Source organism: Argiope bruennichi, chromosome 6, assembly GCF_947563725.1.
Source record: "Argiope bruennichi chromosome 6, qqArgBrue1.1, whole genome shotgun sequence".
Lineage (NCBI taxonomy): Eukaryota > Metazoa > Arthropoda > Arachnida > Araneae > Araneidae > Argiope > Argiope bruennichi.
In genome coordinates this window covers 83,431,633-83,456,746 of record NC_079156.1, presented here as the reverse complement: position 1 = coordinate 83,456,746, position 25,114 = coordinate 83,431,633, and the positions used below count along the sequence as shown (strand labels likewise).

Below are 25,114 nucleotides of genomic sequence, written 5' to 3'. Positions count from 1 at the left end.
TTGAAATAATTTATAAACTTAAAAAGTCTAAGCATTAGAAATAAGAAACAATTATTAGCTAAATATATATATATATATATAAAAAAAACCACTTAATTTGGGCGAAGTGTATAAGCAACTTTTTTATCTTTTGTGTACAATAAAATGCCTCTGAGAGTAAATTCTGACTGATTTTTAATAGTTATAATAAGATAAAGAGAAAGAAAAAATAATTTTAAATCAGTGCGTGTTCTTTTTATTTAATTATCAATAAATCTGTATAGATAATTGATGAAACAGGCCAATGATATTTAATAACACATATTACAAACAAAATACAAACAATTATTCTCATAGAAATTTAATACATATTCTATAATAAGTAACTGAAGGTAAGATGACAATTCTATAATAAGAAACCGAAGACAACATAAAATGACAATTCTATAATAAGAAAACCGAAGCTAACGTAAGATGACAATTCTGTAACAAGAAAACGAAGGCAAGGTTAGATGACAATTCTATAATAAGAAACCAAAAACAACATAAGATGGCAATTCTATAATAAAAAACCGAAGACAACATAAGATGACAATTCTATAATAAGAAACCAAAGACAACATAAGATGACAATTCTTTAATAAGAAAACGAATTATATTATTAAAAATTATTCCATTCTTTAATCCATTCTTTATGTATCAATGTATCTTTCAAAATATCAGCCAATTTCTCTCGCAATCGTTTCATATGTTCAGCCGACAATAAATTTTTACCATCGCCAACAACACCTTTTCTGAAGTAATTCACAGTATTTGCAGAGTTTCCAGATCTATATTCAGGATTGTTATGCGGAAGCTCTAATTTGAGGTTCTTCTTCATGTAATCAAAGCTTGTGTTCTTCACAATCTTATTCAGAAGCGATTCATCACTATAGAGATTCTGATAATATTCCTCACCAAGAAATTTAGCAATTCTCAGAATTCCTTTCCTTGGATTAGAATGAAGTTTCTCGTACGATATCAGCAATAAGTTATCATCATCTTTATGATTAAGGTATGACAGAATATGTTCGAAATAGTTTTCATATTCTATATGAGGAATCCTTCGAAAAATTCATCAAAATTCAACTTTTCTTCTCGTACGTTTTCCATGAAGTGGAAATAACTCACGAAAGTGTCTTCTGGATTCCTGTAGATGTAGAGCACCTTGGAATTCGGGTTCTTCTTCACCATATTGTACCGATAATGATGCTTGTATATTCTCACACCTTCCAAACGTTCGATGACGTCAGGTCCTACCATTTCCATGAATGTTGCTTTATGAAGATCGGTGAAAGGTGGGAAATAATCTCCTTTTGAAGTTATTTGTAGCAAGATGTATTGCAACCAAGTTGCTCCAGTTTTAGGATAAGATGCGATAATGATGTCGCCATTTTTAGGAACATATTCAATCGTACCTTCGATGTTTTTTTTTCTGAAACCAAGGAACTTTTGGAAATTGGATTCCTTTGATTACTTGAAATCTTGACATTCTGGATCTAGAAGAAACTGTTGTGGGAAAATTAGAGATTTCATACAATAAAAACTTGGGGGGGGCACTCAGAGACACACATTCTGCTTTGCAAAATTAAAACTTTAACTAGAATTGATTTGTTTAGGTGCGCAGAAACGGAAAGAATTCTAAGTGTTAACACAAAATTTATCTTTAAATTATTAAGCTTCGCGATCTAATATGCTCACTGTTGCAATTGGTATACGTAAGTAAATGCATGTTGCATTTAAAATAAAATTCATTGAGTTGAGTAGTTTTAAGGACTTCAGACAGAATAGGCACATTTATTGGGTATCTAAAAGTCATTGCGTCATGGCGAGGATATATGCTCCTCCCCTACGATTTATTTATCAACTTGTATGTTATAAGCAAAATATAAGAAACGAATTAAATGCAAAGTTGCTATGAAGTAAGCTGGGTTTTAGGAAGTATAGACAATATGGCCATTGCAATTAATGTGTTTATTACAGGCATATAATAATAATTAAGCTATTCGTAATTTTAATACAGTTCGTGCCAGTTGCTGTAACAGAGTGTCTTTAATCGATTTTTGAGCAATGAAAAGCAATTTTGTTCCTCTACATCTCATTTTGAATAGATTCTTTTAATTAAAGGAACAATTTTTTACATATTGGAGTTAAGAATATAATTTGAAATAAAAAAAAAGTAACGATTAAGCTCTACTTGTTCTTAAGAGTAACTTAAGTTATTTTACTTTTATCGACAATTGTTACTAAGATTTGTTATTCGATTAATTACAAAAAGTCGAGGGCCAATGAATTGCTATTAAAAATGAGAAATATTATGGCATTTTTTTTCCATGACCAATACAGTATGAGAAAACTACAAGAAAGACAAGTATGAGAAAACTACAACTCTCAGCAAAAGTTCCTAAAATTATTGCAAAATTTAAAAACAGGCAACAAAAATTTTATTTAAACATTTATTATAAATCTTAAATGCTAATAAAACTGAAAAAAATTATTTGTGAATAATTTATGATGAAAATAAAGCAATTACATCAAAAGCAATACTGGGGAATCAGGCAAGGCTTTAAGATTAAACCAATAAAATTAAGGCCATTATGCTTATAGCCGAGTATTATTGATTATAAAAATTAAGGTCATTCTAATATATTGAAATTTCATTATGAAATTTTGTTATTACTCTAATGCCAAAAACAAATAAACTAACTTTGAATTTTTAAAAAAGAATTCAAGCTTTAGATTTATTACAGAGAGAATACGGTCGAAAAAACACTGAAGACACACTAAAACCCTTACCTTTTAGAATGATTGATTTATGAATTGCCATAATTCAGAAAATATTTGTTTATCGAAATCATAGGTACGACTTGTTTAAATATTTTCAACAATTAGTAAATTTGGAAATTTTTATAACAAAAATTTTTTATTAACTAACTACAATGCTGAGAAACTGAAAGAAAACTGATGGCATGGGATGACAAACAGTTGCATTTACTTTGTACATTGAAAAGGAATAGACCTTGGATAATCCTAATGGCCTGAAGTATTATTAATATTATTTTTAAAAAAACCCATAAAAACGTAAGTTGAATGATAAATCTGCTATAATATGAAACTACTTTTCGTGCATGCTTCTTTTGCGGCATGGGGTTTTCGAATGTGTTCTTGGATTAATCATTTCAAAGCAATTACAAGGGATGACGACAAAATTAAATATTCTGTAAACAAATCAGTAAATGCACTAATTAAAATGATTTAATTTATGTAATCAATTCATACCAAAATTATTTAATCGATTTACTGGAACTACAGCTGTCACCATTATACTAAAATTATACAAGCGGGAAACAGCATATACAATGATTACAAAAACTATTCGACCAAAACCTGAAATAAATAAGTTTCAATGAATTAAGAATATATGGTACAAATACATTTGAAAAAATACCTGTTTTTATGTTGATTCCTTTTGAGGCTTGAAACAAATAATAATAATGATAAATTATATTGACTTTTAAATTATATATATATGTAAAAAATGCTGATTTCATAAGGTCATTCATCTCTAACTTATCGAGAAGCGATAAATAGTTGCCTTTTCATGAGGATTAATTTAAAATATTTAAATTAAGATGCCCCATTTTATTGAAGGTTAAAGCTATTTAACAGAACTTGTAAAGGATATGAAATTTGAGACCTTCGAATAAATCTCAAAAATGCTTACATAGCATGAAAAATAAATTATTCAATTCACAAATATTAAAAGAAAGTGCTGTCTTCATTAAAAATAATTTCTGAAAATTCGTTTTGGATAATAAAAGGTTTGTTTAAATAAAAAAATGGACATGTATATCAATTTAATTTATAGTATAGTTATAATAACGTTCCATTTAGAAGCAACACGTAATTATTTTAGGATAGACATCATAACTTTGAATCGTGGTCAGAAAACAAGAATGAAATCGGATTTGGCACCCAATCTCCAACTCTCTGTACTATACCAACAAAAAGGTGGACAAATATGATAGCATCATAACTGAAGCAGCGACAACAATGATGTAACAAAACATTCGACAAATCAATCACAAATCGTATATAACATATATAATCGTGTGTAAGTCGTAATTGTCTCACACATGTGAAAGCATTTTAAATGAATTTAACGAATGGTAGAGACGATTAATCTTTGAGCAATCTTGTTTGAACAATCAGAAATCAACAGACTAATAGGCAACTAACATCTAACTTTTTCGTTGAGCTATTATATTCGCACGCATATAGTTGGATGGACAGAAATACTTTGTAGCACCTCTTTTTCCCCTTGAGCAGAGAGCGCCTCTTGTGGCGTTTTACAGAAGACAAGCAGTTGAACTGGAGATCTGCATTCTGTGGTCGACTTTTTCCCTATGCGCAACTCTTGCGCTAACGCCGAATGTTTTCGGCTGGAAACGGTTGAATCCCTCCACCATACTGTTCTCTTTAACCTAATTTTCTATGTGTGTGGGGTAGATAAGTGTTTGTGAATGTTATAGTGTAGCTGTATTTGTGAAGATTAAAAATATTGTATTTAAAACTGGACAGTTCTTTAGAAAACCACAACACACCCACTATAACTTCCCTTATTTTGGTTTAGTGCAAACTTGGTAAAATACTACATTTTTCTCTTAAAAATCACATACAAAAGTTCATCGCTCTAATTCGTTCCATTTTTGAATCCACATTTTCGTGGACAGGCGGAAATAATTCCGAATTAGTTTTTTTTTTTTTTTTTTTTTTTTAATAAGGGATTTTTTAAAGCAGGAAGCACTAGTAATTTCCCGGGGTCAAATTATTAGACAATCACAATCTTTTATTTTGTATATTTTGGAAAAGAGAAAATGAAAAATAAAAATTTAATTGTCTAATAAAAAAATGATAATTCCGACGATGAATTGTTTTTTCACCATAAATACCATCCATACATAGTTATTTTAAACAGATGACGTCTAGAATTTTCATCTGTGAACCAAGCTTTATTCTGTAATTTAAAATCTTTGACACACTTATTCTTTTGATCTGATTCAAACATTGTTGAAATTTGTTTAAAATTAAAGTCTAATATTTTATTATAAGCAAAATGAGTACCACATAGCGTCAATTTTCATCTGTGAATCAACTTTTATTTCTGTAATTTAAAATCTTGAATTTATCTATTCCATTGATCTGATAAAAATATTATTGAAATCTTTTTAAAATAAAAGTGTTATCTTTATTATAAATTAAAAAATACACCTCAACTTATTGAATTTTCTATCTATTAACAATCGCTTCAGCCTGAAAATAAAACTTCTTTCTTTAAAATAAAATTTTTTAAATTCGTTGGCTTAAAATGCCATTATGCGACTTAATTTCTTATCAATGAAATAAAATTTCACCTAAAAACAGTGGAATCAATATATTTCATCCACAATCTTCTTCTGGGTGTTATTAAAATGTATTGGAAGGAATCAACATGAGACGGATTCAAAAATTTTTGAAAAATAATAAAATGCTTACATTTTTTTTAAAAAAAAATCGTATATTTGATAAAATTCGAAAATAAATGTTCATGTTAAAGATCAGTCTAAGTAACTTTTGTTTAATTCTTTGGCATCTCAGTGAAATAAAAAGAAAGAAATGCATTTTTTGCTTTTAATCAATTGATATTTACTTTATATATGACCTTTAATAGGTTGCCTCTTTTCAGACGGTTAGCTCTTTTAAGCGATCAAAAACAATTATATCTTAAGAATTTTTGTAAATTTTGATGCGATTTTTTTTGCACATATAGAATGAGGCACACCGGATAGAATTATTAAAAAAATTCGATTTCTGTAAAAGGAAAATTTAAAAAATACTAATTAATTAGCAATATTAATTATTTAGGTGAGTCACTTTTTTTATTTAAATAAATCTGTCCTCTCGAACAATTTCCATCGATACCTATTCTGTGATGATACAAGAATAAATAACAAAGCTACTGAGGTGCCCCATATAATTTGTCGGCAACTGTAGTATAATCAGTGAATGGGAATTGATTGAATGTTTGAGATTCGGTTTGATGAGAATTTTAATTGTAAAGACAGAGACAAACCATTCTAACTAATAAATATATATAAAAATGAAATTTGAAAAAAATTACACAGGCTATAATTGGTTTTCAAAATTTTGGATGGAGAATCACCTTTTCTCAGAAACCTGTTAATCACAGGAATCGTACAGAGCAAAAATATCTCCACTTTTTATTGCCTAATTATCGTCTGAAACTAAGCTGAAGAACTGAAAACGATGTATTATAGCAGAAAAGCGAGCCAGAACAAGATATTAAAAATTAAAGTTTACACAAATATGTTGAAAAAAGTAAGTATAATATGGTGAATATGTTAATTTTATTAAAAATATATTGTAAAATGACGAATTCTTTAGAAGTGGATAGATTTAGTTTTGCAGAAAATTAAGAACTAAGAATTTTTTTTTAATATAGGTTATTTCAGTTAAAGGTTGCTATGTTCATTCTGTATAAATATTTCCTGTATTATTTGCCACATCATATAGTTTACAAAACTGCAAATCAGATCTCTAAGATTCAAATGTGTTTTTTATACATATGCCAAGTCATCAAATAGTATTGTCTTAAATGACACATTAAGGTCTTTTCCCACTTTTCGAAATGACGTTCTTACCACTTTATTACGTTTCCATATCCCCAAAATGCAAATATTGTTAATATGTATCGTCAGATTATAATTAACTCTAATGATATTGACTGTCAGTTCATTCCTTAAATAAACTCTTAGTATTAATTTATTATAAAGTACGACCTACTTGCATATCGCATACTATAATACCGCATCAGTACTAAGTTTTGCTATGTAATAATCCGCCATGGAATGATAATAATTTCGGTGCAGCATTAGAAGGGGTTCAAAGTCTTTTTCTTGCATTTTCTCTCATTAAGCCATTGTATATTTTTATTAACGTTTTTTAAAAGATATTTTCATTTTTCATAAGAGAAATCGTTTGGCAGATTCATTAAAGTTTAAAAATAAGGCAGCATTTTTTTAACAATATTTTTATTCTTCATCCAAGAAATCGTTTAGTACATTCTTTAAAGTTTAAAAATAATGCTGCATTTTTTAACGATATTCATAGAAAATGTTAAATACAGTTAATTAGAAATTGAGCAGTACATATTCATCAGCGTGAATAAATTCCTAAATAATTACAATATGCAGACAAAGAATTTAACTTTTTAACTTTAACTTTAAAGCGTTTGTTTCTGAAAATATTTGTTACTAGCCGCCTTTGGCGACCAGCCGGTTCGCCAATCTTAATGCTTGTTAAAATTTTATTAGGTAAATATTTTATGTGATTCCTGCTTTAATAGCTTCTTCATTAAAATATTACAAAATTTCAAATTTCAATTCACTCATAATATTATAAAGACCTTCAGTCATAACGTAATCTGTGTCTCTCTAATTTTCTGTTAGCTCCCGTAGAATTTATGCTTTACATTAAATTAAAGTGGAAATGATTAATCTGCAATTAATATAATAATATTTTTTACTGAAACAAAGCATTTTTTTTAATAATATGATTACTGATAATAGAGTCACTGAGCGTTTAAACTTTATGGGCACTAAAGAATATCTTTCTTAATTTATGTATTATCTCAAGAATTTGTCAACAAAATTTTCTCAGATTCATCATGAACAGATCGATTCATTAACAATGTTTAATTTTAAATGCATCAAACACTAAGAAAATAAAATGAATCTTTTAAAATAATCGGTCGAAAACAGGTTTAAAAAAACTACTTAAAAAACGATGTACTTAAAACTATAAGCATATACAAAAATATATATATAACTAACATAAATACAATTTAATTACAAAAGCATGCAACTAACCTAAAAATAATTTAAATCATTGAAAACAGGTTAAAAAAACTACTTAAAAAACGATGTACTTAAAACTATAAGCATATACAAAAAATATATAACTAACATAAATACAATTTACTTACAAAAGCATGCAACTAACCTAAAAATAATTTAAATCGTCCGTTGATAATGGTTGTCATGGCAACAATCGGAACAGAATGCGCATGCGTGAATTTTCTTCGCGAATTACGGTAACGCAAATGCGTGAATTTTTCTACGCCAGTTGGGGTAACACTATGCAGATTGTACATTTTTAATTTCCTTTATTCTGTGTTATTTTAATTCAAAAGTACTTCAGAATGAATCTGAAACATGGATTAATTAACAATGCTTAGTTTTAAATGCATAAAACATTAAGAAAATAAACAGAATCGTTTGAAATAATCTGCCGAGAAACGTTAACCCTAGCCTCATTTTTGTTAGGAGAAAAAAAAAACTGAACTCTTACTCATTTGGCGGTGGGAAAAATGGAAGATTTTTTTGGCGGAAAAGTTGGCGGTGGGGAAAATGGAAGATTTTTTTGGCGGGAAAGTTAGTTTTTAATTAATAATTAAAATTCTTAAAATTAATTAATAATTCTAATTAAAATTTCAAAAAAAAGGGACCCCAGGTGCACATTCCCGACCTCTAAGGTATACATGTACCAAATTTGATAGCTGTATGTCAAATGACCTGGCCTGTAGAGCGCCAACACACACATTGAGCTTTATTATAAGTATAGATTAACCATATTACTGGAAATTAATGGTTTAAAATCATTCAAAAGAAATAAATAGGTGTGAATTAATGCGCCAAAAGATATTTTATGCCTGCATATTTGTTTTTATCTAATTTCAAACTTTTACGGCATATGATATAAGGCACTGAATTGAAGATTTATTGGGGCATTTTTATTTAAAGTATTTCCATTACCATGATTTTTATTAACAAACTAAAATTATTTAAATATTAAATTTCCGATTTACTTTCTAATGAAAAAGCTTCTTATTTTAACAATGATTCAAAAATAAATTATTCTGGTATTTATTTGCTTTTGAAAAAAAAAAAGATATCTGTTCTATTATTTTTATGTAAGCTAACCGCATTTGATGATTACTTAGTTAAACAATATTTTTACTTATAACACTTCAGTTGTATGAACAAAACTTAAAATGTGCAAGTTGTTTGAAATAATTGTTTTTGTCATACTTTGTATTAATTATTTGAAATTAAAACTATTCTAAGAAGTAATATTTGAAATCAGTTTAGCCCAACAATAACTTCTGAAGAAATTAGTAGCGAAAAATAGACACAAAGGCAACAATGTAATATTGCTCAAGTAATTAAAATTTTTAAAAAAGGATGGTAAAATGCAAGTTTCTATTGGCTAAATTATGTTTGAGCCAAATTTGGTAGTTTTAAATTCAAATGTTTGTTAAGAAGACTACCAAAAATCAGACAAAATTTAAACTTTAATAGTATTAGAAATAAGGATTCATTTTTAGTGATGAACTCATTTTTTAGTAGAATATGGATTTATTTTAAAAGTTAAGTAATTTGAATATATCAATATTAGTTGGTTGTTTGGATGGTTTGGTTTTTTTATGGTGCAAGAGCCAGAGTTGGCTATGCTGCGCCAAGACACATGGTATGAATATATTACCACACTACTAAATATTACGTTTCCTCCAGGCTAAAAGATTGATAAAAAAAACACTTCGTTAAAAGAAGCATTTATAAAAAGGAACAAAGCTTTAAATAAGATAAAAGTATATGGCCAAAACAAAAGTTAAAAAAAAAAAAACATTGATATTTTATATAAAATGGATAAAGTTAATAGCTCTTAAAAATTCTAGAATATTTCGGTAAATTTGTTCTCCAACTAGTTCACGCAAATTCATTGATGATGAATTACAGAAATGCATACGATAAAAATTAAATTTGGGACAATTAAAATATGTAAACCTGTAAGGTTAACTTTATATTCCGAGCACATCGGTACCCTCTAGCCAAACAAAAGATGTTTGTGAGTTAGGCGGGTGTGACCAATGCGTAGACAAGTTAATTTTACATCAGTCGTTGAACCGAAACAACATGCCATATTCCAATTATCGGCTTGCTAAAATACAGTTTGTTTTGAATTTCTTGATTCCAAGATTCTTACCAAATCGAAAGTATATAACCACTATACATGCTAATTAGATCAATATGTGGGCAAGGGCGCTGTAAAATATGCTTAGTCGTCTTGGCAGCAATGTCAGCCGCTTCATTGCCTTATTAATATTAATTAAAATTAAATAATTAATCATGCCTTATTTAATTAATTAATTATATTAACATTAATTAAGCAGCTAGTGAATAATTTGGCAAAACATCATGATAACTGCAACTTAAAATACGATAGTATTTAGTAATAAATAGAGAAAATTACAGAGCACAGCATTCATTTATTTTATTCTTTAATGGAAAGGTAAATTATATATGTATTCACAGAATTACAGATAGGTCAGTTAATTAAATACAGATAGGTCAATCAAATACAGAAAAATATGAAATCTTTTCAGATTGCTTTAAATAATAATTCATTTGCGATAAGAATCTAGTCCTCAAACCAATCTTGAAGTACTTCTGAATCTTTCATAACTTCCGTTGCAACTTCCCGAAGACGCCTCAGTTGATCTGGCGATAAAGATTTTTTTCCATCTCCAACAACGCCCTTTCTGAAGAAAGTAAATTCTTTTTCAGATCCCTCAGAAGCGTTTTCATTTTTCTTTCTATGAGGAAGATCGACATCGATGTTCTTTTTCATGTAATCGAAACTGGTGCGTTCTACAATTTTTTCCAAAAGCGATTCATCTGTGGAAAGGCTTTGATAGTATTCTTCACCAAGGAATTTAGCTATTCTTAGGATACCCTCTTTGGGATTAGCGTGAAGTTTCTCATACGATATCAGCAACAGGTTGTCATCATTTTTGTGATCCAGGAAGGACATGACATGCTCAAAATATCTTCCATATTCTATATTTCCTGTAATAAATCCTTCGAAAATCTCATCAAAGTCTATTTTTTTCTCCCACACTCCTTGAATGAAGTGGTAAAAACTAATAAGAGTATCCGCAGGATTTCTATAAATGTATAGGACTTTGGCTTTTGGATTCTTTTTCACCATGTCGTATCTATAATGGTGCTTGTACATTCTCAAGCCTGTCAGGTTGTCGATGGCCTCCGGTCCAGTCACTTCCATGAAAGGTGATATTTTCTCGAGAACATCTTGGAAGGATGGATAGGACTCACCTTTTGAAACTATTTGTAGTAGGGTGTACTGGAGCCAAGTTGTTCCGGTCTTTGGATATGATGCTATAATGATGTCACCATCTCTTGGAGGATAATCCAAGGTCTTCTCTATGTTTTCCTTCTTAAAAGGGCCGAAACTTGGAAAAGGAACTCCTCTAATTATCTGGAGTCTAGACATTTTGGAATTTCGGAGTTCTGGAATGGAGTATTGATGTATTAATTGCATGATTACTTACATGGAAAACATTTTACTTGCATAAATTTGTCAAACGAAGAAAAAGTAATCAAGATGACGCTTGAGTATTAAAATATTACTGGAAACCTTTATATGATAAGAATACTGTTATCTTTTTCTTTTATTACACTCTTTTATAAAAGATAAACAGTATTCTTATCATTTAAAGAGCATTTGACAAAATTTTTTATTCTTCTCATTCTCAGTTATTAACAATATTTTGAAAATTTGGAAATAAATTAATCTTTTTTATCTTTTTTTTTTTCTATTAAAAGAGACAGGCTAGTCGGGGTTTTAATGCTTTCACCTATTGAAAAGTTAATCGATCTCTGTACTTATATAACAATATTTGGACTTGCAATGGAAGACTAAATATTCCTTTTCAGATATAAGGTTTTCGCCCAAAATAGTAAAAAAAAAAAAAAAAGTGTTAACACTGAGTTTTTAAAATCTTAAATATAACTCATTAAGTAGTAGGATTATTATTTCTATTTTGAGTGTTAAATTAAACTTCTTGATATAGTTTGCAACATTGAACCTAAAACGCATAAAATGGTGTTTGATTTTAGATTACGTTGTTCAACGTAATCGAAAATTGCCATTATTTTTTATATTTCATCGAAATAAATTTCAATAAAATATGTCGAATAATAATGTTCAGGAAAATCTGTTTACTCTTTCTGTTAAATCTTTCATTTAAAAATCTGTAAATAAAGATAAACTGGAATTTAATATATATATATATATATATATATATATATATATATATATATATATATATATATCTTTTATTTAGAACCTTACTATCATGAAAAATTTCCATCAAAATCATTGTTGTTTGTTTGTTTTGTTTTGCTTTTGTAAATTATCTATATAAAATCTTATGTTTATCATTCGTTTTCATGAGATTTATTAAATGATTATTTTTACTTACGGAAATATAGACTTATTTTTATTGTACATACCTATGATTATTTTTAAATGTCATAATTTTATAACTAATGACAATCTAATCATAAAAAATTTGACAAAATACATTTGTGATAATTAGATGAAACCATTGTATTTGATAATAACTGGACAAAAGGGCAGTGTATAGAATTAATTTATTTGATTTTTTTAATACAATCGTAAATTAATTAAAAATACTCTTAAAAAGATCACACATTACAATTTTTCAAAAAAAAGTGGAATTTCGCGAACTTTTCTCTTTTTTTAAAAAATAATAATTCATTTGTTGAAAACTATTCCTTAAACCATTCTTGGAGTATTTCCGAATCTTTCATAACTTCTTTTGCCACTTCTCGAAGACGCCTCAGTTGGTCTGGTGACAGTGACTTCTTACCATCTCCAACCACCCCTTTTCTAAAGAAATTAACAGTATTCTTTTCATCACTGGCAGAGTTCTCACTGGAATCTTGACGTGGAAGCTCTAAAGTGAGGTTCTTTTTCATGTAATCGAAACTGGTGTGCTCCAAAATCGTATTCAGAAGTGATTCATCTTCTAGAAGGTTTTGGTAATATTCATCTCCAAGAAATTTAGCTATTTGAAGAATGCCTTCTTTCGGATTGGCATAAAGTTTCTCGTATGATATCAGCATCAGGTTGTCGTCATTTTTGTGAGCCAGGAAGGACATGACATGCTCAAAATATCTTCCGTATTCTATATTTCCAGATAGGAATCCGTCGAAGAATTCATCTAAGTCTATTTTCTTCTCCCATATTCCTTGAATGAAGTGGTAAAAACTAATAACAGTATCTGCCGGGTTCCTATATGTGTATAGAACTTTGGCTTTTGGATTCTTTTTCACCATGTTGTATCTGTAATGATGCTTGTATATTCTGACACCTGTCAAGTTGTCGATGGCCTCAACACCAGTCATTTCCATAAAGGGCGTGACTTTGTCAAGGAGATCGTTGAAGGATGGAAACGACTCCCCTTTGGAAATTATCTGCAGCACGATGTACTGGAGCCAAGTTGTTCCGGTCTTGGGATATGATGCAATGATGATGTCACCATCTTTTGGCGGATAATCCAAAGTGCTCTCTATGTTTTCTCGCTTAAAATAGCTTACATTTGGGAAAGGAATTCCTCTGATTATCTGGTGTCTTGACATTTTGAATCCTCAAATTTCTGGTATGGAAGTAATCATATATTAGTAACAAGTAATATCATAATTTCCATGAAAAAAATTTTACTTGCACGAAAAAAATGTTCATAGAGTTGGAAGAAGTAATCGGAATCATGATTTATTGCAGAAACTTTAATTTCTTAAATGATAAAAGTGTTGTTACTTTTTTAAGAGAAAGTGTAATTAAAAGTTGTTTTGAAGGATTTGAAATGATTATCATATCATCAATTTTCTTATCAATTTGAAGCTCAGAAACCTTATTTTATAAATCTTTTATTTAATTTTAAATTATTAGACGTTAATATACTTAAAACCCCAGATTTGTTTAAAAGTTTTTAATTGCAGTACTCACATAACAGCATTTAAAGTTATCCATTTTGTAGCCTAAATACTTGATTTAAAATCTACACGTTTTTGCAAAATTTTACAGAAAAAAATTATATTGTTCCATTTTTTTAAATAAAATTGATCATAATAATTTGTTAGACTGTTATTCCGATTTTGAACTGTACTATAGAACTATACACCTTAAGCCAGTTTCTAACCAGTTTAGGCCAACTCGAAATCTATAAAATGGCGGTTGATTTCTGATTGCTTATAAAATAATGATTAACATTTACTTATATTTAAAAATTCATTTTTACTAACATAAAAGTTTATATGATTAGGTATGATTTTTATTGAAAAGAATTAAAAATAAATGAAGTGTAATATTGAATAGTTTTTTGTTAGATTATCTCGTAAACTACACATTTTGCAAATTTATTTTTAATTAATTTTAAATTTTTAATTATGTAATAATATTATATGTAAAATAATAAAGAAATATTAAAAAAAAAAAAAGCAATGATAACATTCTTCGAGATAAAATACCGGTTTTTCAGCTTAAATAAAAAGGTGTATACCTAAGAGAAAAAATTTTATTTGGCGATTTTTAAAAAGCCTGTAATATGAACTATAATACATAACGATAACTTAATTAAATTAAAGTAAAAAAGTGCAAATTTGGAAAAATATTTTCCTTCTTTCTTAATTTGACCGAAATTTTTTGGAATTCCTTTTATGTGAATATTGTATAGAAGGGAATGATTGGTAAAGTATTCATTTCAGTATTTGAATTCATTTCCAAAAAATTGGTTCGTCGAAAAAAAATGCCTCTAAGTGATTTTCTATCTGTCAAAAGTCACGACCCCTCCCCCCCTCCTAAAAATATCCCATTCTAAAAATATTGTTTTTCGATTTTAAATGATAACGTAATTGCCGATTTTTAAAAAAGCGACGGAAATTAAATTTGAAAATAACATTTTGTCTCTTAAGTTTGAACTCTCTTTTCCGATGACTGTTACCTTCGTGAAAATTATTTTTAAATGTTTTTCGACAATCAATAGCCACAATGTAAGGACAATTCTCTTTCAATGTAATTCTCTTTTCTTTTTCTAATTTGATTTTCATTGCCTTTTTTGAATATCTATCATTATGACAGCGTTTAAAATCGTTTAATACAAGTTTAGAATAAAAAAGTTTCGGTTTGCGAATTCAGACTAATAGGAAAACACTTTATGTATTTTTCGATCATACTGCTTTTACTAACATTGTAGAATTTTTCAAAAAAAGAATGTAAATATTTCCTGAAAATCTTTACTGGTTATACCCTTCTATACAACATGTAGTTAAATTGAATTACAGAAATTTCATTTGAGTTAATATATATATATATATATATATATATATATATATATATATATATATATATATATATATATAATGATATTTTAAACTGTAAATGTAATCCAAATTAATTTCCAAAGCTTTATCTTAATTTAGCCCATAGTAATTTCATTCTCTTATTTCCTGATCCAATTCCACTGAAGCGTTGTAAAATTACTGCGTAATCAGTTCTACGTATCAAGTGAAAATGATCCCTCCATTGCCCTTGTCAAAGGTCAACACGTGTATTCAATCACCACGTGGTCGGAAATTCCATGTTATATAAGACTAGTCATCATTTGTTTCGGGCCCTTCCTTTCTTCCTACTGCTTTTGTGCCGCATTGTGGCGGACGTGCCTTGTCAGCGTCTCTGCTTGTAAATAATTATGCTTTCCCGGAATGGATATTAAAATTAATTAAAAAATGTAAAGTGTCTCTTCAATGTCTTCGAACTTGCATTCAGCTTCAATCAAAATAAGCACACACACACACACACACACACACCACACACACACACACACACACACACACACACACACACACACACACACACACACACACACACACACACACACACACACACACACACACACACACACACACACACATATATATATATATATATATATATATATATATATATATATATATATATATATATACATATGTGTGTGTGTATATATATATATATAATAAATAGTATAAATAATAATAAAATATATATATATACATATATATATATAATAATAACTGTTTTCTCAGATTAATAGCTTTTTTTTCAACATGAAAATAATTATTAAAACGTTTTCTTCTTTAATTTCTTTATCAGATTACATATTCTTTAGGATCTATTTTCGATAGCCAGCTGAACAACTTAAGACAATAAAATTGCTTTTTTGTATTTTTTTTCCAGAGAAAAATAAAGGCCAACTAGACCGTTAATCCCGTTTCGTCCTTAATCTATCTTTGTGGGGAAGTATAATGATTCAATTCCAGTTTTGAGAGTTTGAGATTTTTAAAGAAGGTTGCAACATCGGAAGGGCTGTAACCTGTCACCCCTGACAAGTTTCCCATTCCTGGCTTCTTAATGGAATATACTACAGCATGCATTGTTATAAATAGTCTCAAATCATTCTTCTCCAGATGTTTTTTCTTTTCTCCAACTGGCAAATCGATTTTTATTATTGGCTACAAATTTTGAACTTTCTTTGAATATCCATACTTCATGTTTGCCCCTTCGTTTATGTATTGTATTAAAAAGAGCTCTTATATTCCAGGAAATATCTTTTTAATGCCTTACCGAACATTATTTCGGATTTCTCTTTTTCAACTTTTTTAACAGCCGTCAAACGTAGAATTAATGTTAGATATTCAGCATTAAACACTTTACAAACAGTTTAATAGAAACTTTCTTTCCTTTTTTTAATGCACGTAATTTATTTATTTTATAACTTCAGGGTCAATATTATCTTGGTTTATCGCCATGATATTATAACATAAAATATATCACTATAATTAACGGCATATATCTTGGATCAGTGATCAATATGTGTGTGATCCATGATGCAAGAAGTAATAGTTTATAAGTTTGTACATAAAGAAATATAATCCTGCAAAAAGTTACTTTAGACATTAAAAAAAAAACACGACTGTATCCATTAAAAAAAAAGACTTGAATGCTGCTATAATAAGTTTTTGCTAAACACTAATGAGAAATGCAAGATAGTTCAACTATTCTCTAAAGGATGACAGCACATACTAAACAGTGGTTAATTATTCACACTACATTATGTCCAAGCTGCTTCAGGTTATAGGTTTCCCTGTTTTAAATACACTAAAAGCTTTTTACACAAGAATGTTTTTAACAAATATTATTAAGTTTGTAAAATATGTATTTGAAATTTAAAAAAATTTGAAGATGAAATTTTCCCCTGTATTTCTATTTTTTTTCTTTCTATTTTCTCTTTCAAAAATTTTCCCTCTATTTCTATTTGAAATTTTTTCCTCTATGCTAATTAGTTTAATATTTTTTTAGCAGAAAAATTATCTGAAATATATAAGTTATAATTTTAAATATTTTTTCCGAAATATCTGATCTGATGAATTTTATCAATACATCTGATGAATTTTATCAATAAATAATGCTTGTTCTAATGCAAAATGCATGAATATTTTTGTCTTTTAAATTATTGCGTATGAAAGCAATTCGATTTCTAATTTAAATATTTGAATTCATTCTAATTGTAACATAAATTATAATTAACTTAAATTTAGATTTGTTTTATATTAATAAAATTTTTGCAAATAAAATACTGTGAAACAATGCAATAATATGAAAAATGACGAGTCTGTGGTGAATAACATATAAATCAGTTAACAGCTCTTCTACCCGAGCAATTGTTTTGGTATAATGGTTATGTTACTGGACTGCTAACCACAAGGTCCCAGGTTCTATCTTCGCGCATCACAAATTTCCATTAACATCTGGCAAGATATTTTAAATTTAGTAAATGTGGTAAATAAAATAATACAAAATTCTAAATGTGATTTACAAATCGTGACTGACAATTTACAAAATTTTATATCAGAACTAAATAATCGTAGATCAGATGAAGCGTATGAACATGCAATTGCCAATACAAGTATCGTTGGTGATGATTTGGGGGTGGATACTGATTTTCCACAAAGTCGAAACAGGTTTAAAAAGAAACTATTTCAAGCTGAACAAACCAACGAACCAATCAACAATCCAAGACAAAAATTTAAGGTTGAATTTTACAATATAATATTAGAAACTGCTATTTCTTCAATTGCTGAAAGATTCAGTCAATTAAAGGAACATTACAATTACTTCAAGGTAGTAAGTACACTATATACCTAATTGAAAAAACCGGAGTGACAATGAAATTTTAAAACTTTGTAAAGAATTAGAACAAAAATTAACAGATACTAAAAATGATAATGAAAAAGACATTGATGGATTAAATTTGTTCAAAGAAATAAAATCTTTGCGATGTTTTTATCAAAGAGGATATGTCATCTATTGATGTTTTAAATTATATTTATGAAAACAGTCTTACCGACACATTTCCAAATATTGCAATAGCTTTACGGATTTCTTTAACCCTGCCAGTTTCGGTGGCTACTGGAGAACGAAGTTTTTCAAAACTTAAAATTATAAAAAACTACATGCGATCTACCATGGCGCAGAGAGATTATTGGACTTGTCAATTATATCCATAGAGAGCAAAATTTAGGATAAATTAAATATAAAGGAACTGATATAAGCGTTTGTAGCTGCTAAAGCTAGGAAAATCAATATTTGAATATATTTTCTAATTTTTATATTTTACTTAAGAATGTTTTTATCATTGTTTTGTTTTTAAAATTTATGAAATAATAAAAAACAATAAGACAAACATGTTTTAATATTATAATTTTAAAGATTTTCAGTTCGAAAGTCAAATTTTGAATACTATAAAAGAGTATTTTACATATAATTTGCAGCACTTTATAAGAATGCAACAAAACCCCATAAAGGGTCGCCAAATTTCAATTTGAACAAGGGCGTCTAATAACCACGCGGCGGCCCTGCTCTCTCATTACATGTAACATTATTTGTTGTGAAGCATGATGCAGTTTTGAAGACAGTGAAGAGACTTTTTATCTTTTTAAATTCTTTTTAATCCATCGGGAAAGCATAATTATTTACAAGCAAAGATGCAGACATTGTGCGTCCGCCACAACGCGTTGCAAAAGCAGAAGTGGGGAAAAAGGGACGAAATAAATTATCCCTAGCCTTATATAACCTTAGATTTTGATAGGGAAAATATTTCTTCATTGTGCTAATATATTAATAAGATTCAGATAGGGATTTCTGACGCATGTCAATCACATGTAAGGGAAACACAGGGATCTTTTAAGAAAGAATGTGCTTACTGGTCATTTTTTACCCCTCCAAGCTGAGCGTGTGAAAGTATCGGCGTTTAGCCGAGTCAGCAATTTTATAAAGCTTATCTTGAATTAATTAAGTAGAGACAGTGGAATTGGATCACGAAATAAGAGAATGAACTATATATATATATATATATATATATATATATATATATATATATATATATATATATATATATATATATATATATATGACCATCGTTATAAAAGCAGAAGAGCATAAAAGAGAGAAAAAGTATATTTTCCCCAGTGTTTAAATATTGTGAGATTCTCATAGGGATTTTTTTACACGTGGGGATTTAGACAAGGGGAACTTGGGTATCTTTTAGAAGAGTTTGTTTAGGTTAGCAATTTTTTATTCCTTCACTCGGAACGGGGAACCACTGATTAAAGTATTTTTACAGAGTTTTGATAGAAAAAGTGGAATGAGATCAGGAAATTAGAGAATATTAGCTAAATTAAGCTAAAAATTAGGAAATTAATTAAGTTTAAATTAAATTTTAAAATACCATTACACACACACACACATATATACAAAACAACGGAAAAGAATTTTTTAAAAGTTCTTTTTTTTTTTCGATTACCTATGCACAATTTCGCTTCAATTTATATTTCGGGATTTACAGAAATATATTACACAAAACTATAATATATTGAAATTATTGAATTGTAGATTTGAAAAACATCTAATATCAAATTTAATACAACATTTTTGCTGTTATATATAGGGATAAATGACAACCTGTTATAAAATGTAATTATAATATAAAAATATAAATATAAATTGGAGAAAAAAATCCAGTCACAGAATACTTACAGCAAGCATAATTTTATGCTTCAAGTAATAATAAGCGCGTGAAAAAATTTGCTTTAAAGATCTATTTAAAATAGAAAAAAAAAGTGTTTTAGCATTTTTAAAGCATATAGGCGAAAAAAAATCTAACATAGAGAAAAACCATTAAAAATTATGCATTCGTTCATTTAAAAATTGAAATAGCTTCAGAAATGTGAAAGACAGTTTGAAATTCTGACGCAATAAATCAAACAAATTTCAATTCAAATAAAAATCGATATTTTGGCAATTTTATTATACTATACTTTATTAACTATACAAATGAAAAGTTTTGCAGAAATGAAATTTTACCACAGGAGAGGTAGATTTAGTTAATATGTTTGAATTTCAAAGTGGGAAAAAATAGATTTAGCCAATAATATTTTTTAAAGTTTTGAGAAAAATTAAAATTTGGATTATTTAGAATTCTAATAAAAATTTTGAAAAGCTATTTTATAGTGAGCATCTACTATTGAAGAAATAGTTATGTTTCAACTCTAATAGGTACCCAAAGGTGTGTCCTGGCAAGCGTTCATTCTATGCGCTACGAGTTTTATAACATGGAATTTATGGAAAGTATGTTAGCCTTTAAATATATTTTTGTAAAATACGAATATTTAAATTTAAATAATTAAAATTAACTAAAATAATTATATTTTATAAATATCTGTCTAATTAACAAAATAATATATGAATTTTGAATAATCTTCAACTCCTTATCTGCGATGCCCAAGTGTAGTTTATGCATCAAATTAGGTTAATTTTAAATTTATAATCTAAAATTAATTTAACAACGGAGTTATAATTCGATACAAAAATTACCGGCAATCTATAAGCATATCAAATGTTCCGTGAAAACTTGTTTGAATCAAAACGACAATTGATGTCCAGAACAGAAAGAATCATCTAATTATACAGCAAAGAAAATAACACAGGTAAAGGCTTTAAATATATTATTTCAAATAAAAAAAAATCCACTTTTTAAATATAAAAAATATAATTTATAAAAATAATTCCTTTGTAGTACCAAAAGAAAATGATAATTCTATTATGGCTAAAATAAGTATGCACATCTTACCAGGAATAAGGAGATGTTACAAAAAGTACTGGAAAGTGTAATAAAGCAATGCAACTTCTATATTTAATCAGTAACGCATTTCCTGTGATTGATAAATTATCTTATCAGAGCAAATGAATTTTTTGTGTGTGTTTACTTATTTTATAATGTAAGTTGATAAGTTGAGCTGATAGCTTTTTATTATTTCGTCATTCGTTAACTTCTTTATTATATAACTGCGGAGATATGCCATTATTTGTGAAAAGAATAAGTGTTGACATTTTTTGATACTGAACATTTTGAGGCGTTATAAATAAATTTTGGTATATAATTTTTAAATTGATTAAGTTTGAGAATAAAAAAACCAGGCTTAGTGCAAAATAAGTTGTGTTATATTTTATAAATTACCCCACGAAGATGCGCGTTTCTTGTACTTAATATCTGAAAAACCAAGCTTCGTTTGGCAAGGGTTGTTTTTTTTTGGTAAATTGTGGCAATATGCATATATTTTAACAATTATAGAAAATATTTAGATGCAAATCACATACTGATTACATATGAATATTTTTCGATCTTACCTACATATGAACGGGTCATTTAAATGAAAAAAAAATGTCATGAATGCACTTAGTTTAACATATTATTCGAAACAATCTGCTGTATTATAGTATTTATTTTACAATTTACCTATCATTACTTATATTTTTGAACTAAGTTTTATCATGCTGAAATCTGACCCGAGATGGCGCTATATGACTGAGGTGAATAGCTTATAAGCCAGTTAACAGCTATGCTACCCGAGCAGTTGCTTTTGTATTATGGTCATGTTACTGGGTTGCAAACCACAAAGTCCCAGGTTCTATCCTCGCTCATACCAATCCTGACGCATCGCACCACCACATGACATTGTCAGCTTGAGAGCAGATAGAAAACGTTTCTAATATAAAAAAATGTTTTTTTTTTTTTTATATGTGAAATCACGTTTTTTCAGGAAAGATACTTATAAAGATAGACTTAAGAAGCAAAAATATTAAATATAAATATATATGCAAAAAAATAAAGCAAAAAGAGCAGCTGGAACCTAGGAACCGCAACACACGCGGCATTCATGTTGTTCTAACCACCATATTGCACTGCCCACACTTCAAAACGAAAGTTGAATATACTTATTCTAAAAGTTATTTACAAAATAATTTTGTGCGTGTGTGAACGTTTTTCATGAAACACACCTATATAGATCAATTTAAAAGCAAAAATGTCAAATATAAATACATAAGCAAAACAATAAAGCAAAAAGCACGATTTGAACCTAGAATCCGCAACATAGGCGTCATTTATGTTCTTCTGACCAATGTACCTCACTACTCACAATTCGAAACGGAAATTGAATATACGTATTATAAAAATTAGTTATAATTTGTGTGTGTAATGTGTATGTGAAATCAAGGTTTTTTTTTTTTTTTTTTTTTTTTTTTTAAGGAAAGACACTTATAATATGAAAAAGCAAAAACTTATCTACATATAAAATTTGATCCAAATAATTTAAACCGTTTCCAAAGTATACGAAATAAATTTATATACACAAGAATTGCTCGTTTAAAGGTATCAGATATAAGGACGCGTATCGCAAGAGCGAAGAATTTGTTTTTACAAAATATTAAAAAGCTATATTTATATTACAGGATATTTTAACCACAAGTACAATATTACAAAAATATAATTTTCTTATAAATATCAAATTTAACATTTCACATTAAAAATATTTGAAGCATGAAACTTTAAAAAGAATTTAAGGATTATTGCACTTTAAAAACTGAAAAGATTTAAGATTGAAACTGAAATTATTATTTATTAATAACAAAAAAAATTTATATTACTAAATTCGAAATAAAATTTATTCGAGCCCTTCGTTTAAGAAAATCAAAATTGTAAAGCAAGGTCGAGCATCGGCCTTCAGATGCCTGGATATCTATTTTCTGAGATAAGATAACAGATAAAATTACTGAATTGCTTGTGATCCATAGAGTTGAAATATCTGAGTTTATATCTCAGCTCCATGCTGTGGTCAGATTGAATAGCAATTGTGCAGCTAAAGTGAGGTTGGAGATTTTCTACTGAAAAATCGAATTATTGTGACGTATTTTCAAAGTTATTTTAACCTCGATGCTTCTTCTCGTACTTAAATTTTGAATTTTATTGGAAGAAAAACATTTATACAATGCCAAAATACGCATCGCAACATTATATGTTTACATTATTCAAAATTATCACTATCGTTCCAATTGTATTTATAATTTTCATTTTTAATGCTTGAACCTCGAGAATTTTTTTTTGTCTTAGTAGTAAGATTTATATGTTGTGATTTATGGCTCTTTACAAGCCCGCTGACAGTTATCTGTCAGCGATTTAAGCCGAGTGAGCGTCTCTTGTTTCTTTTTTTCAGTAGCGCCAACTAGGACCAAGAGTACGATTTAACTACTTTATTCGTCACATTCGCTTGCACAACCCCATTTTACGGCGGAGGGAGGCATATTTACACATCTCACAGACAGAACACGAAGAGCCATGACCGCACCGGGACTCGAACCCGGCACGCCCAGACCATGGGCAAGATGCGCAACCCCTATGCCAGGACGCCGTTTGCGATACGATTTAGATATAAAATGTCGTTTGAAAAATTAAGAAAAGTGCATTTCAATGTTTTTTTATTGCATTTGTAATTTGATTGTAGAGTTAACACCTTAATTCTTTTATTATTTTTATTATCTAATTAAATGACACCTTTCGTTTCAGGAATATGCTGTCCTGAAGATTCCACTAAGAATCTATAAAATAAATCTATGTTTGTAGATTATGGGTAATTTTTATATAGAATTACCCTGTCCTTGAATGATTTAATTTTAATTCATGAATTTAAGAAGCGAAAAACGAAAAAAAATTATTTAGAATGAGAAAAATTCTCGTTCTGGGCTTCGTAAAATTAAAGAGCTTATAGACAGTTGTCCACTTCATCTGTTTAATAAACTGCCCCTAGATGGCGCCATTCATTAAATTTAATTCAATTAAGTGTTTAATTAAATAAACTGTGAAAACACAAAAAATATTAAAATAATGCATTGTAATAGAGAATAGACAAGAATAAAAAATTTACAAATCTTCGCCAATAAAGAATGTTGATGGCAAAATTTCAGTTTTACAAACATGAGACATGTCAGATTAAATAAAATGTCAAAAAAATCAGTATTAATAATATATTTTTTCGGGCAGTTAAAAAATTAGTCGAATAAAAAAATTCTTTATTAAGAGATACATTTTGCTTTAATAAGCAAGATTACATTAAAACAATATAAAGAAGTTTCAATTTTCCATATAGTAAAATTGAATTGGAAATTTGTATGCAGCTTATAAGCATTGAAAAAATTCATATATTCTCTCATATTAGTTTTCAAGTTAGATTGGGAAAATATGTAAGGATTGACAAGATTTAGATAGATTAGGTCTTACATCTTTTCAAAATAAAAATATCCAAATTTATGAAATGTAGATTCACTATATTTTGTTTCATTACAAATGCAGCATTTAGAGATTGCATAAATTTAAAACTTTCAGTCTCTTTTAAAAGTAAAACGTGAATTCATTTTTCATATATGAAATTTTTTTTCAGAAATTCTGTCATTTTGTAACGCAATCTTTTAATTAAAGTATGAGCAGCAAATTAACAGCGTTGAGAAACAATAAAATAAATATAGAAGGCAGCACCAACAAAATTTTTTAAAAAATTAACTTTCTTTCATAATTAAATAATTAAATTATTGAGTAATTAATAATTAAATTAATTTATTTGTAATTTTAATTTTCTATACTAAGTTTGTTAGTTTTAATTTTCTAAAAAATTATGAAATATAAATTTATTTTAAAAAACTGAAAAAAAAACTTTTGTTTTAC

The 25,114-nt window shown here is 28.1% G+C and overlaps 1 protein-coding gene across 4 annotated transcripts; it reads right to left on the bottom strand.

Moving 5' to 3' along the window:
• Window positions 1–10,393: 10,393 nt before the first annotated feature.
• On the bottom strand, window positions 10,394–21,314 carry LOC129972668 (sulfotransferase 1B1-like). 4 transcript variants are annotated; one of them, XM_056086886.1, is made up of 3 exons: window positions 21,191–21,205; window positions 20,098–20,158; window positions 10,394–11,447 (listed from the first exon to the last, which is right to left on the bottom strand). In XM_056086886.1, exon 3 carries the CDS (start codon window positions 11,428–11,430, stop codon window positions 10,558–10,560), a length of 873 nt encoding a protein of 290 aa, XP_055942861.1. In that variant the 5' UTR covers window positions 11,431–11,447; window positions 20,098–20,158; window positions 21,191–21,205; the 3' UTR covers window positions 10,394–10,557. The 4 variants fall into 4 exon arrangements, with proteins under 4 accessions (XP_055942861.1, XP_055942859.1, XP_055942863.1 ...); XM_056086888.1 differs by lacking the exon at window positions 10,394–11,447 and adding an exon at window positions 12,575–13,621 and having other exon boundaries at window positions 21,191–21,210; XM_056086884.1 differs by lacking the exon at window positions 20,098–20,158 and having other exon boundaries at window positions 21,191–21,314.
• Between the last annotated feature and the right edge of the window lie 3,800 nt (window positions 21,315–25,114).

Bases quoted from the DNA above. Each gene is read 5' to 3' on its own strand.
- LOC129972668 (XM_056086884.1), bottom strand. From the start codon at position 11,430: ATGTCTAGACTCCAGATAATTAGAGGAGTTCCTTTTCCAAGTTTCGGC.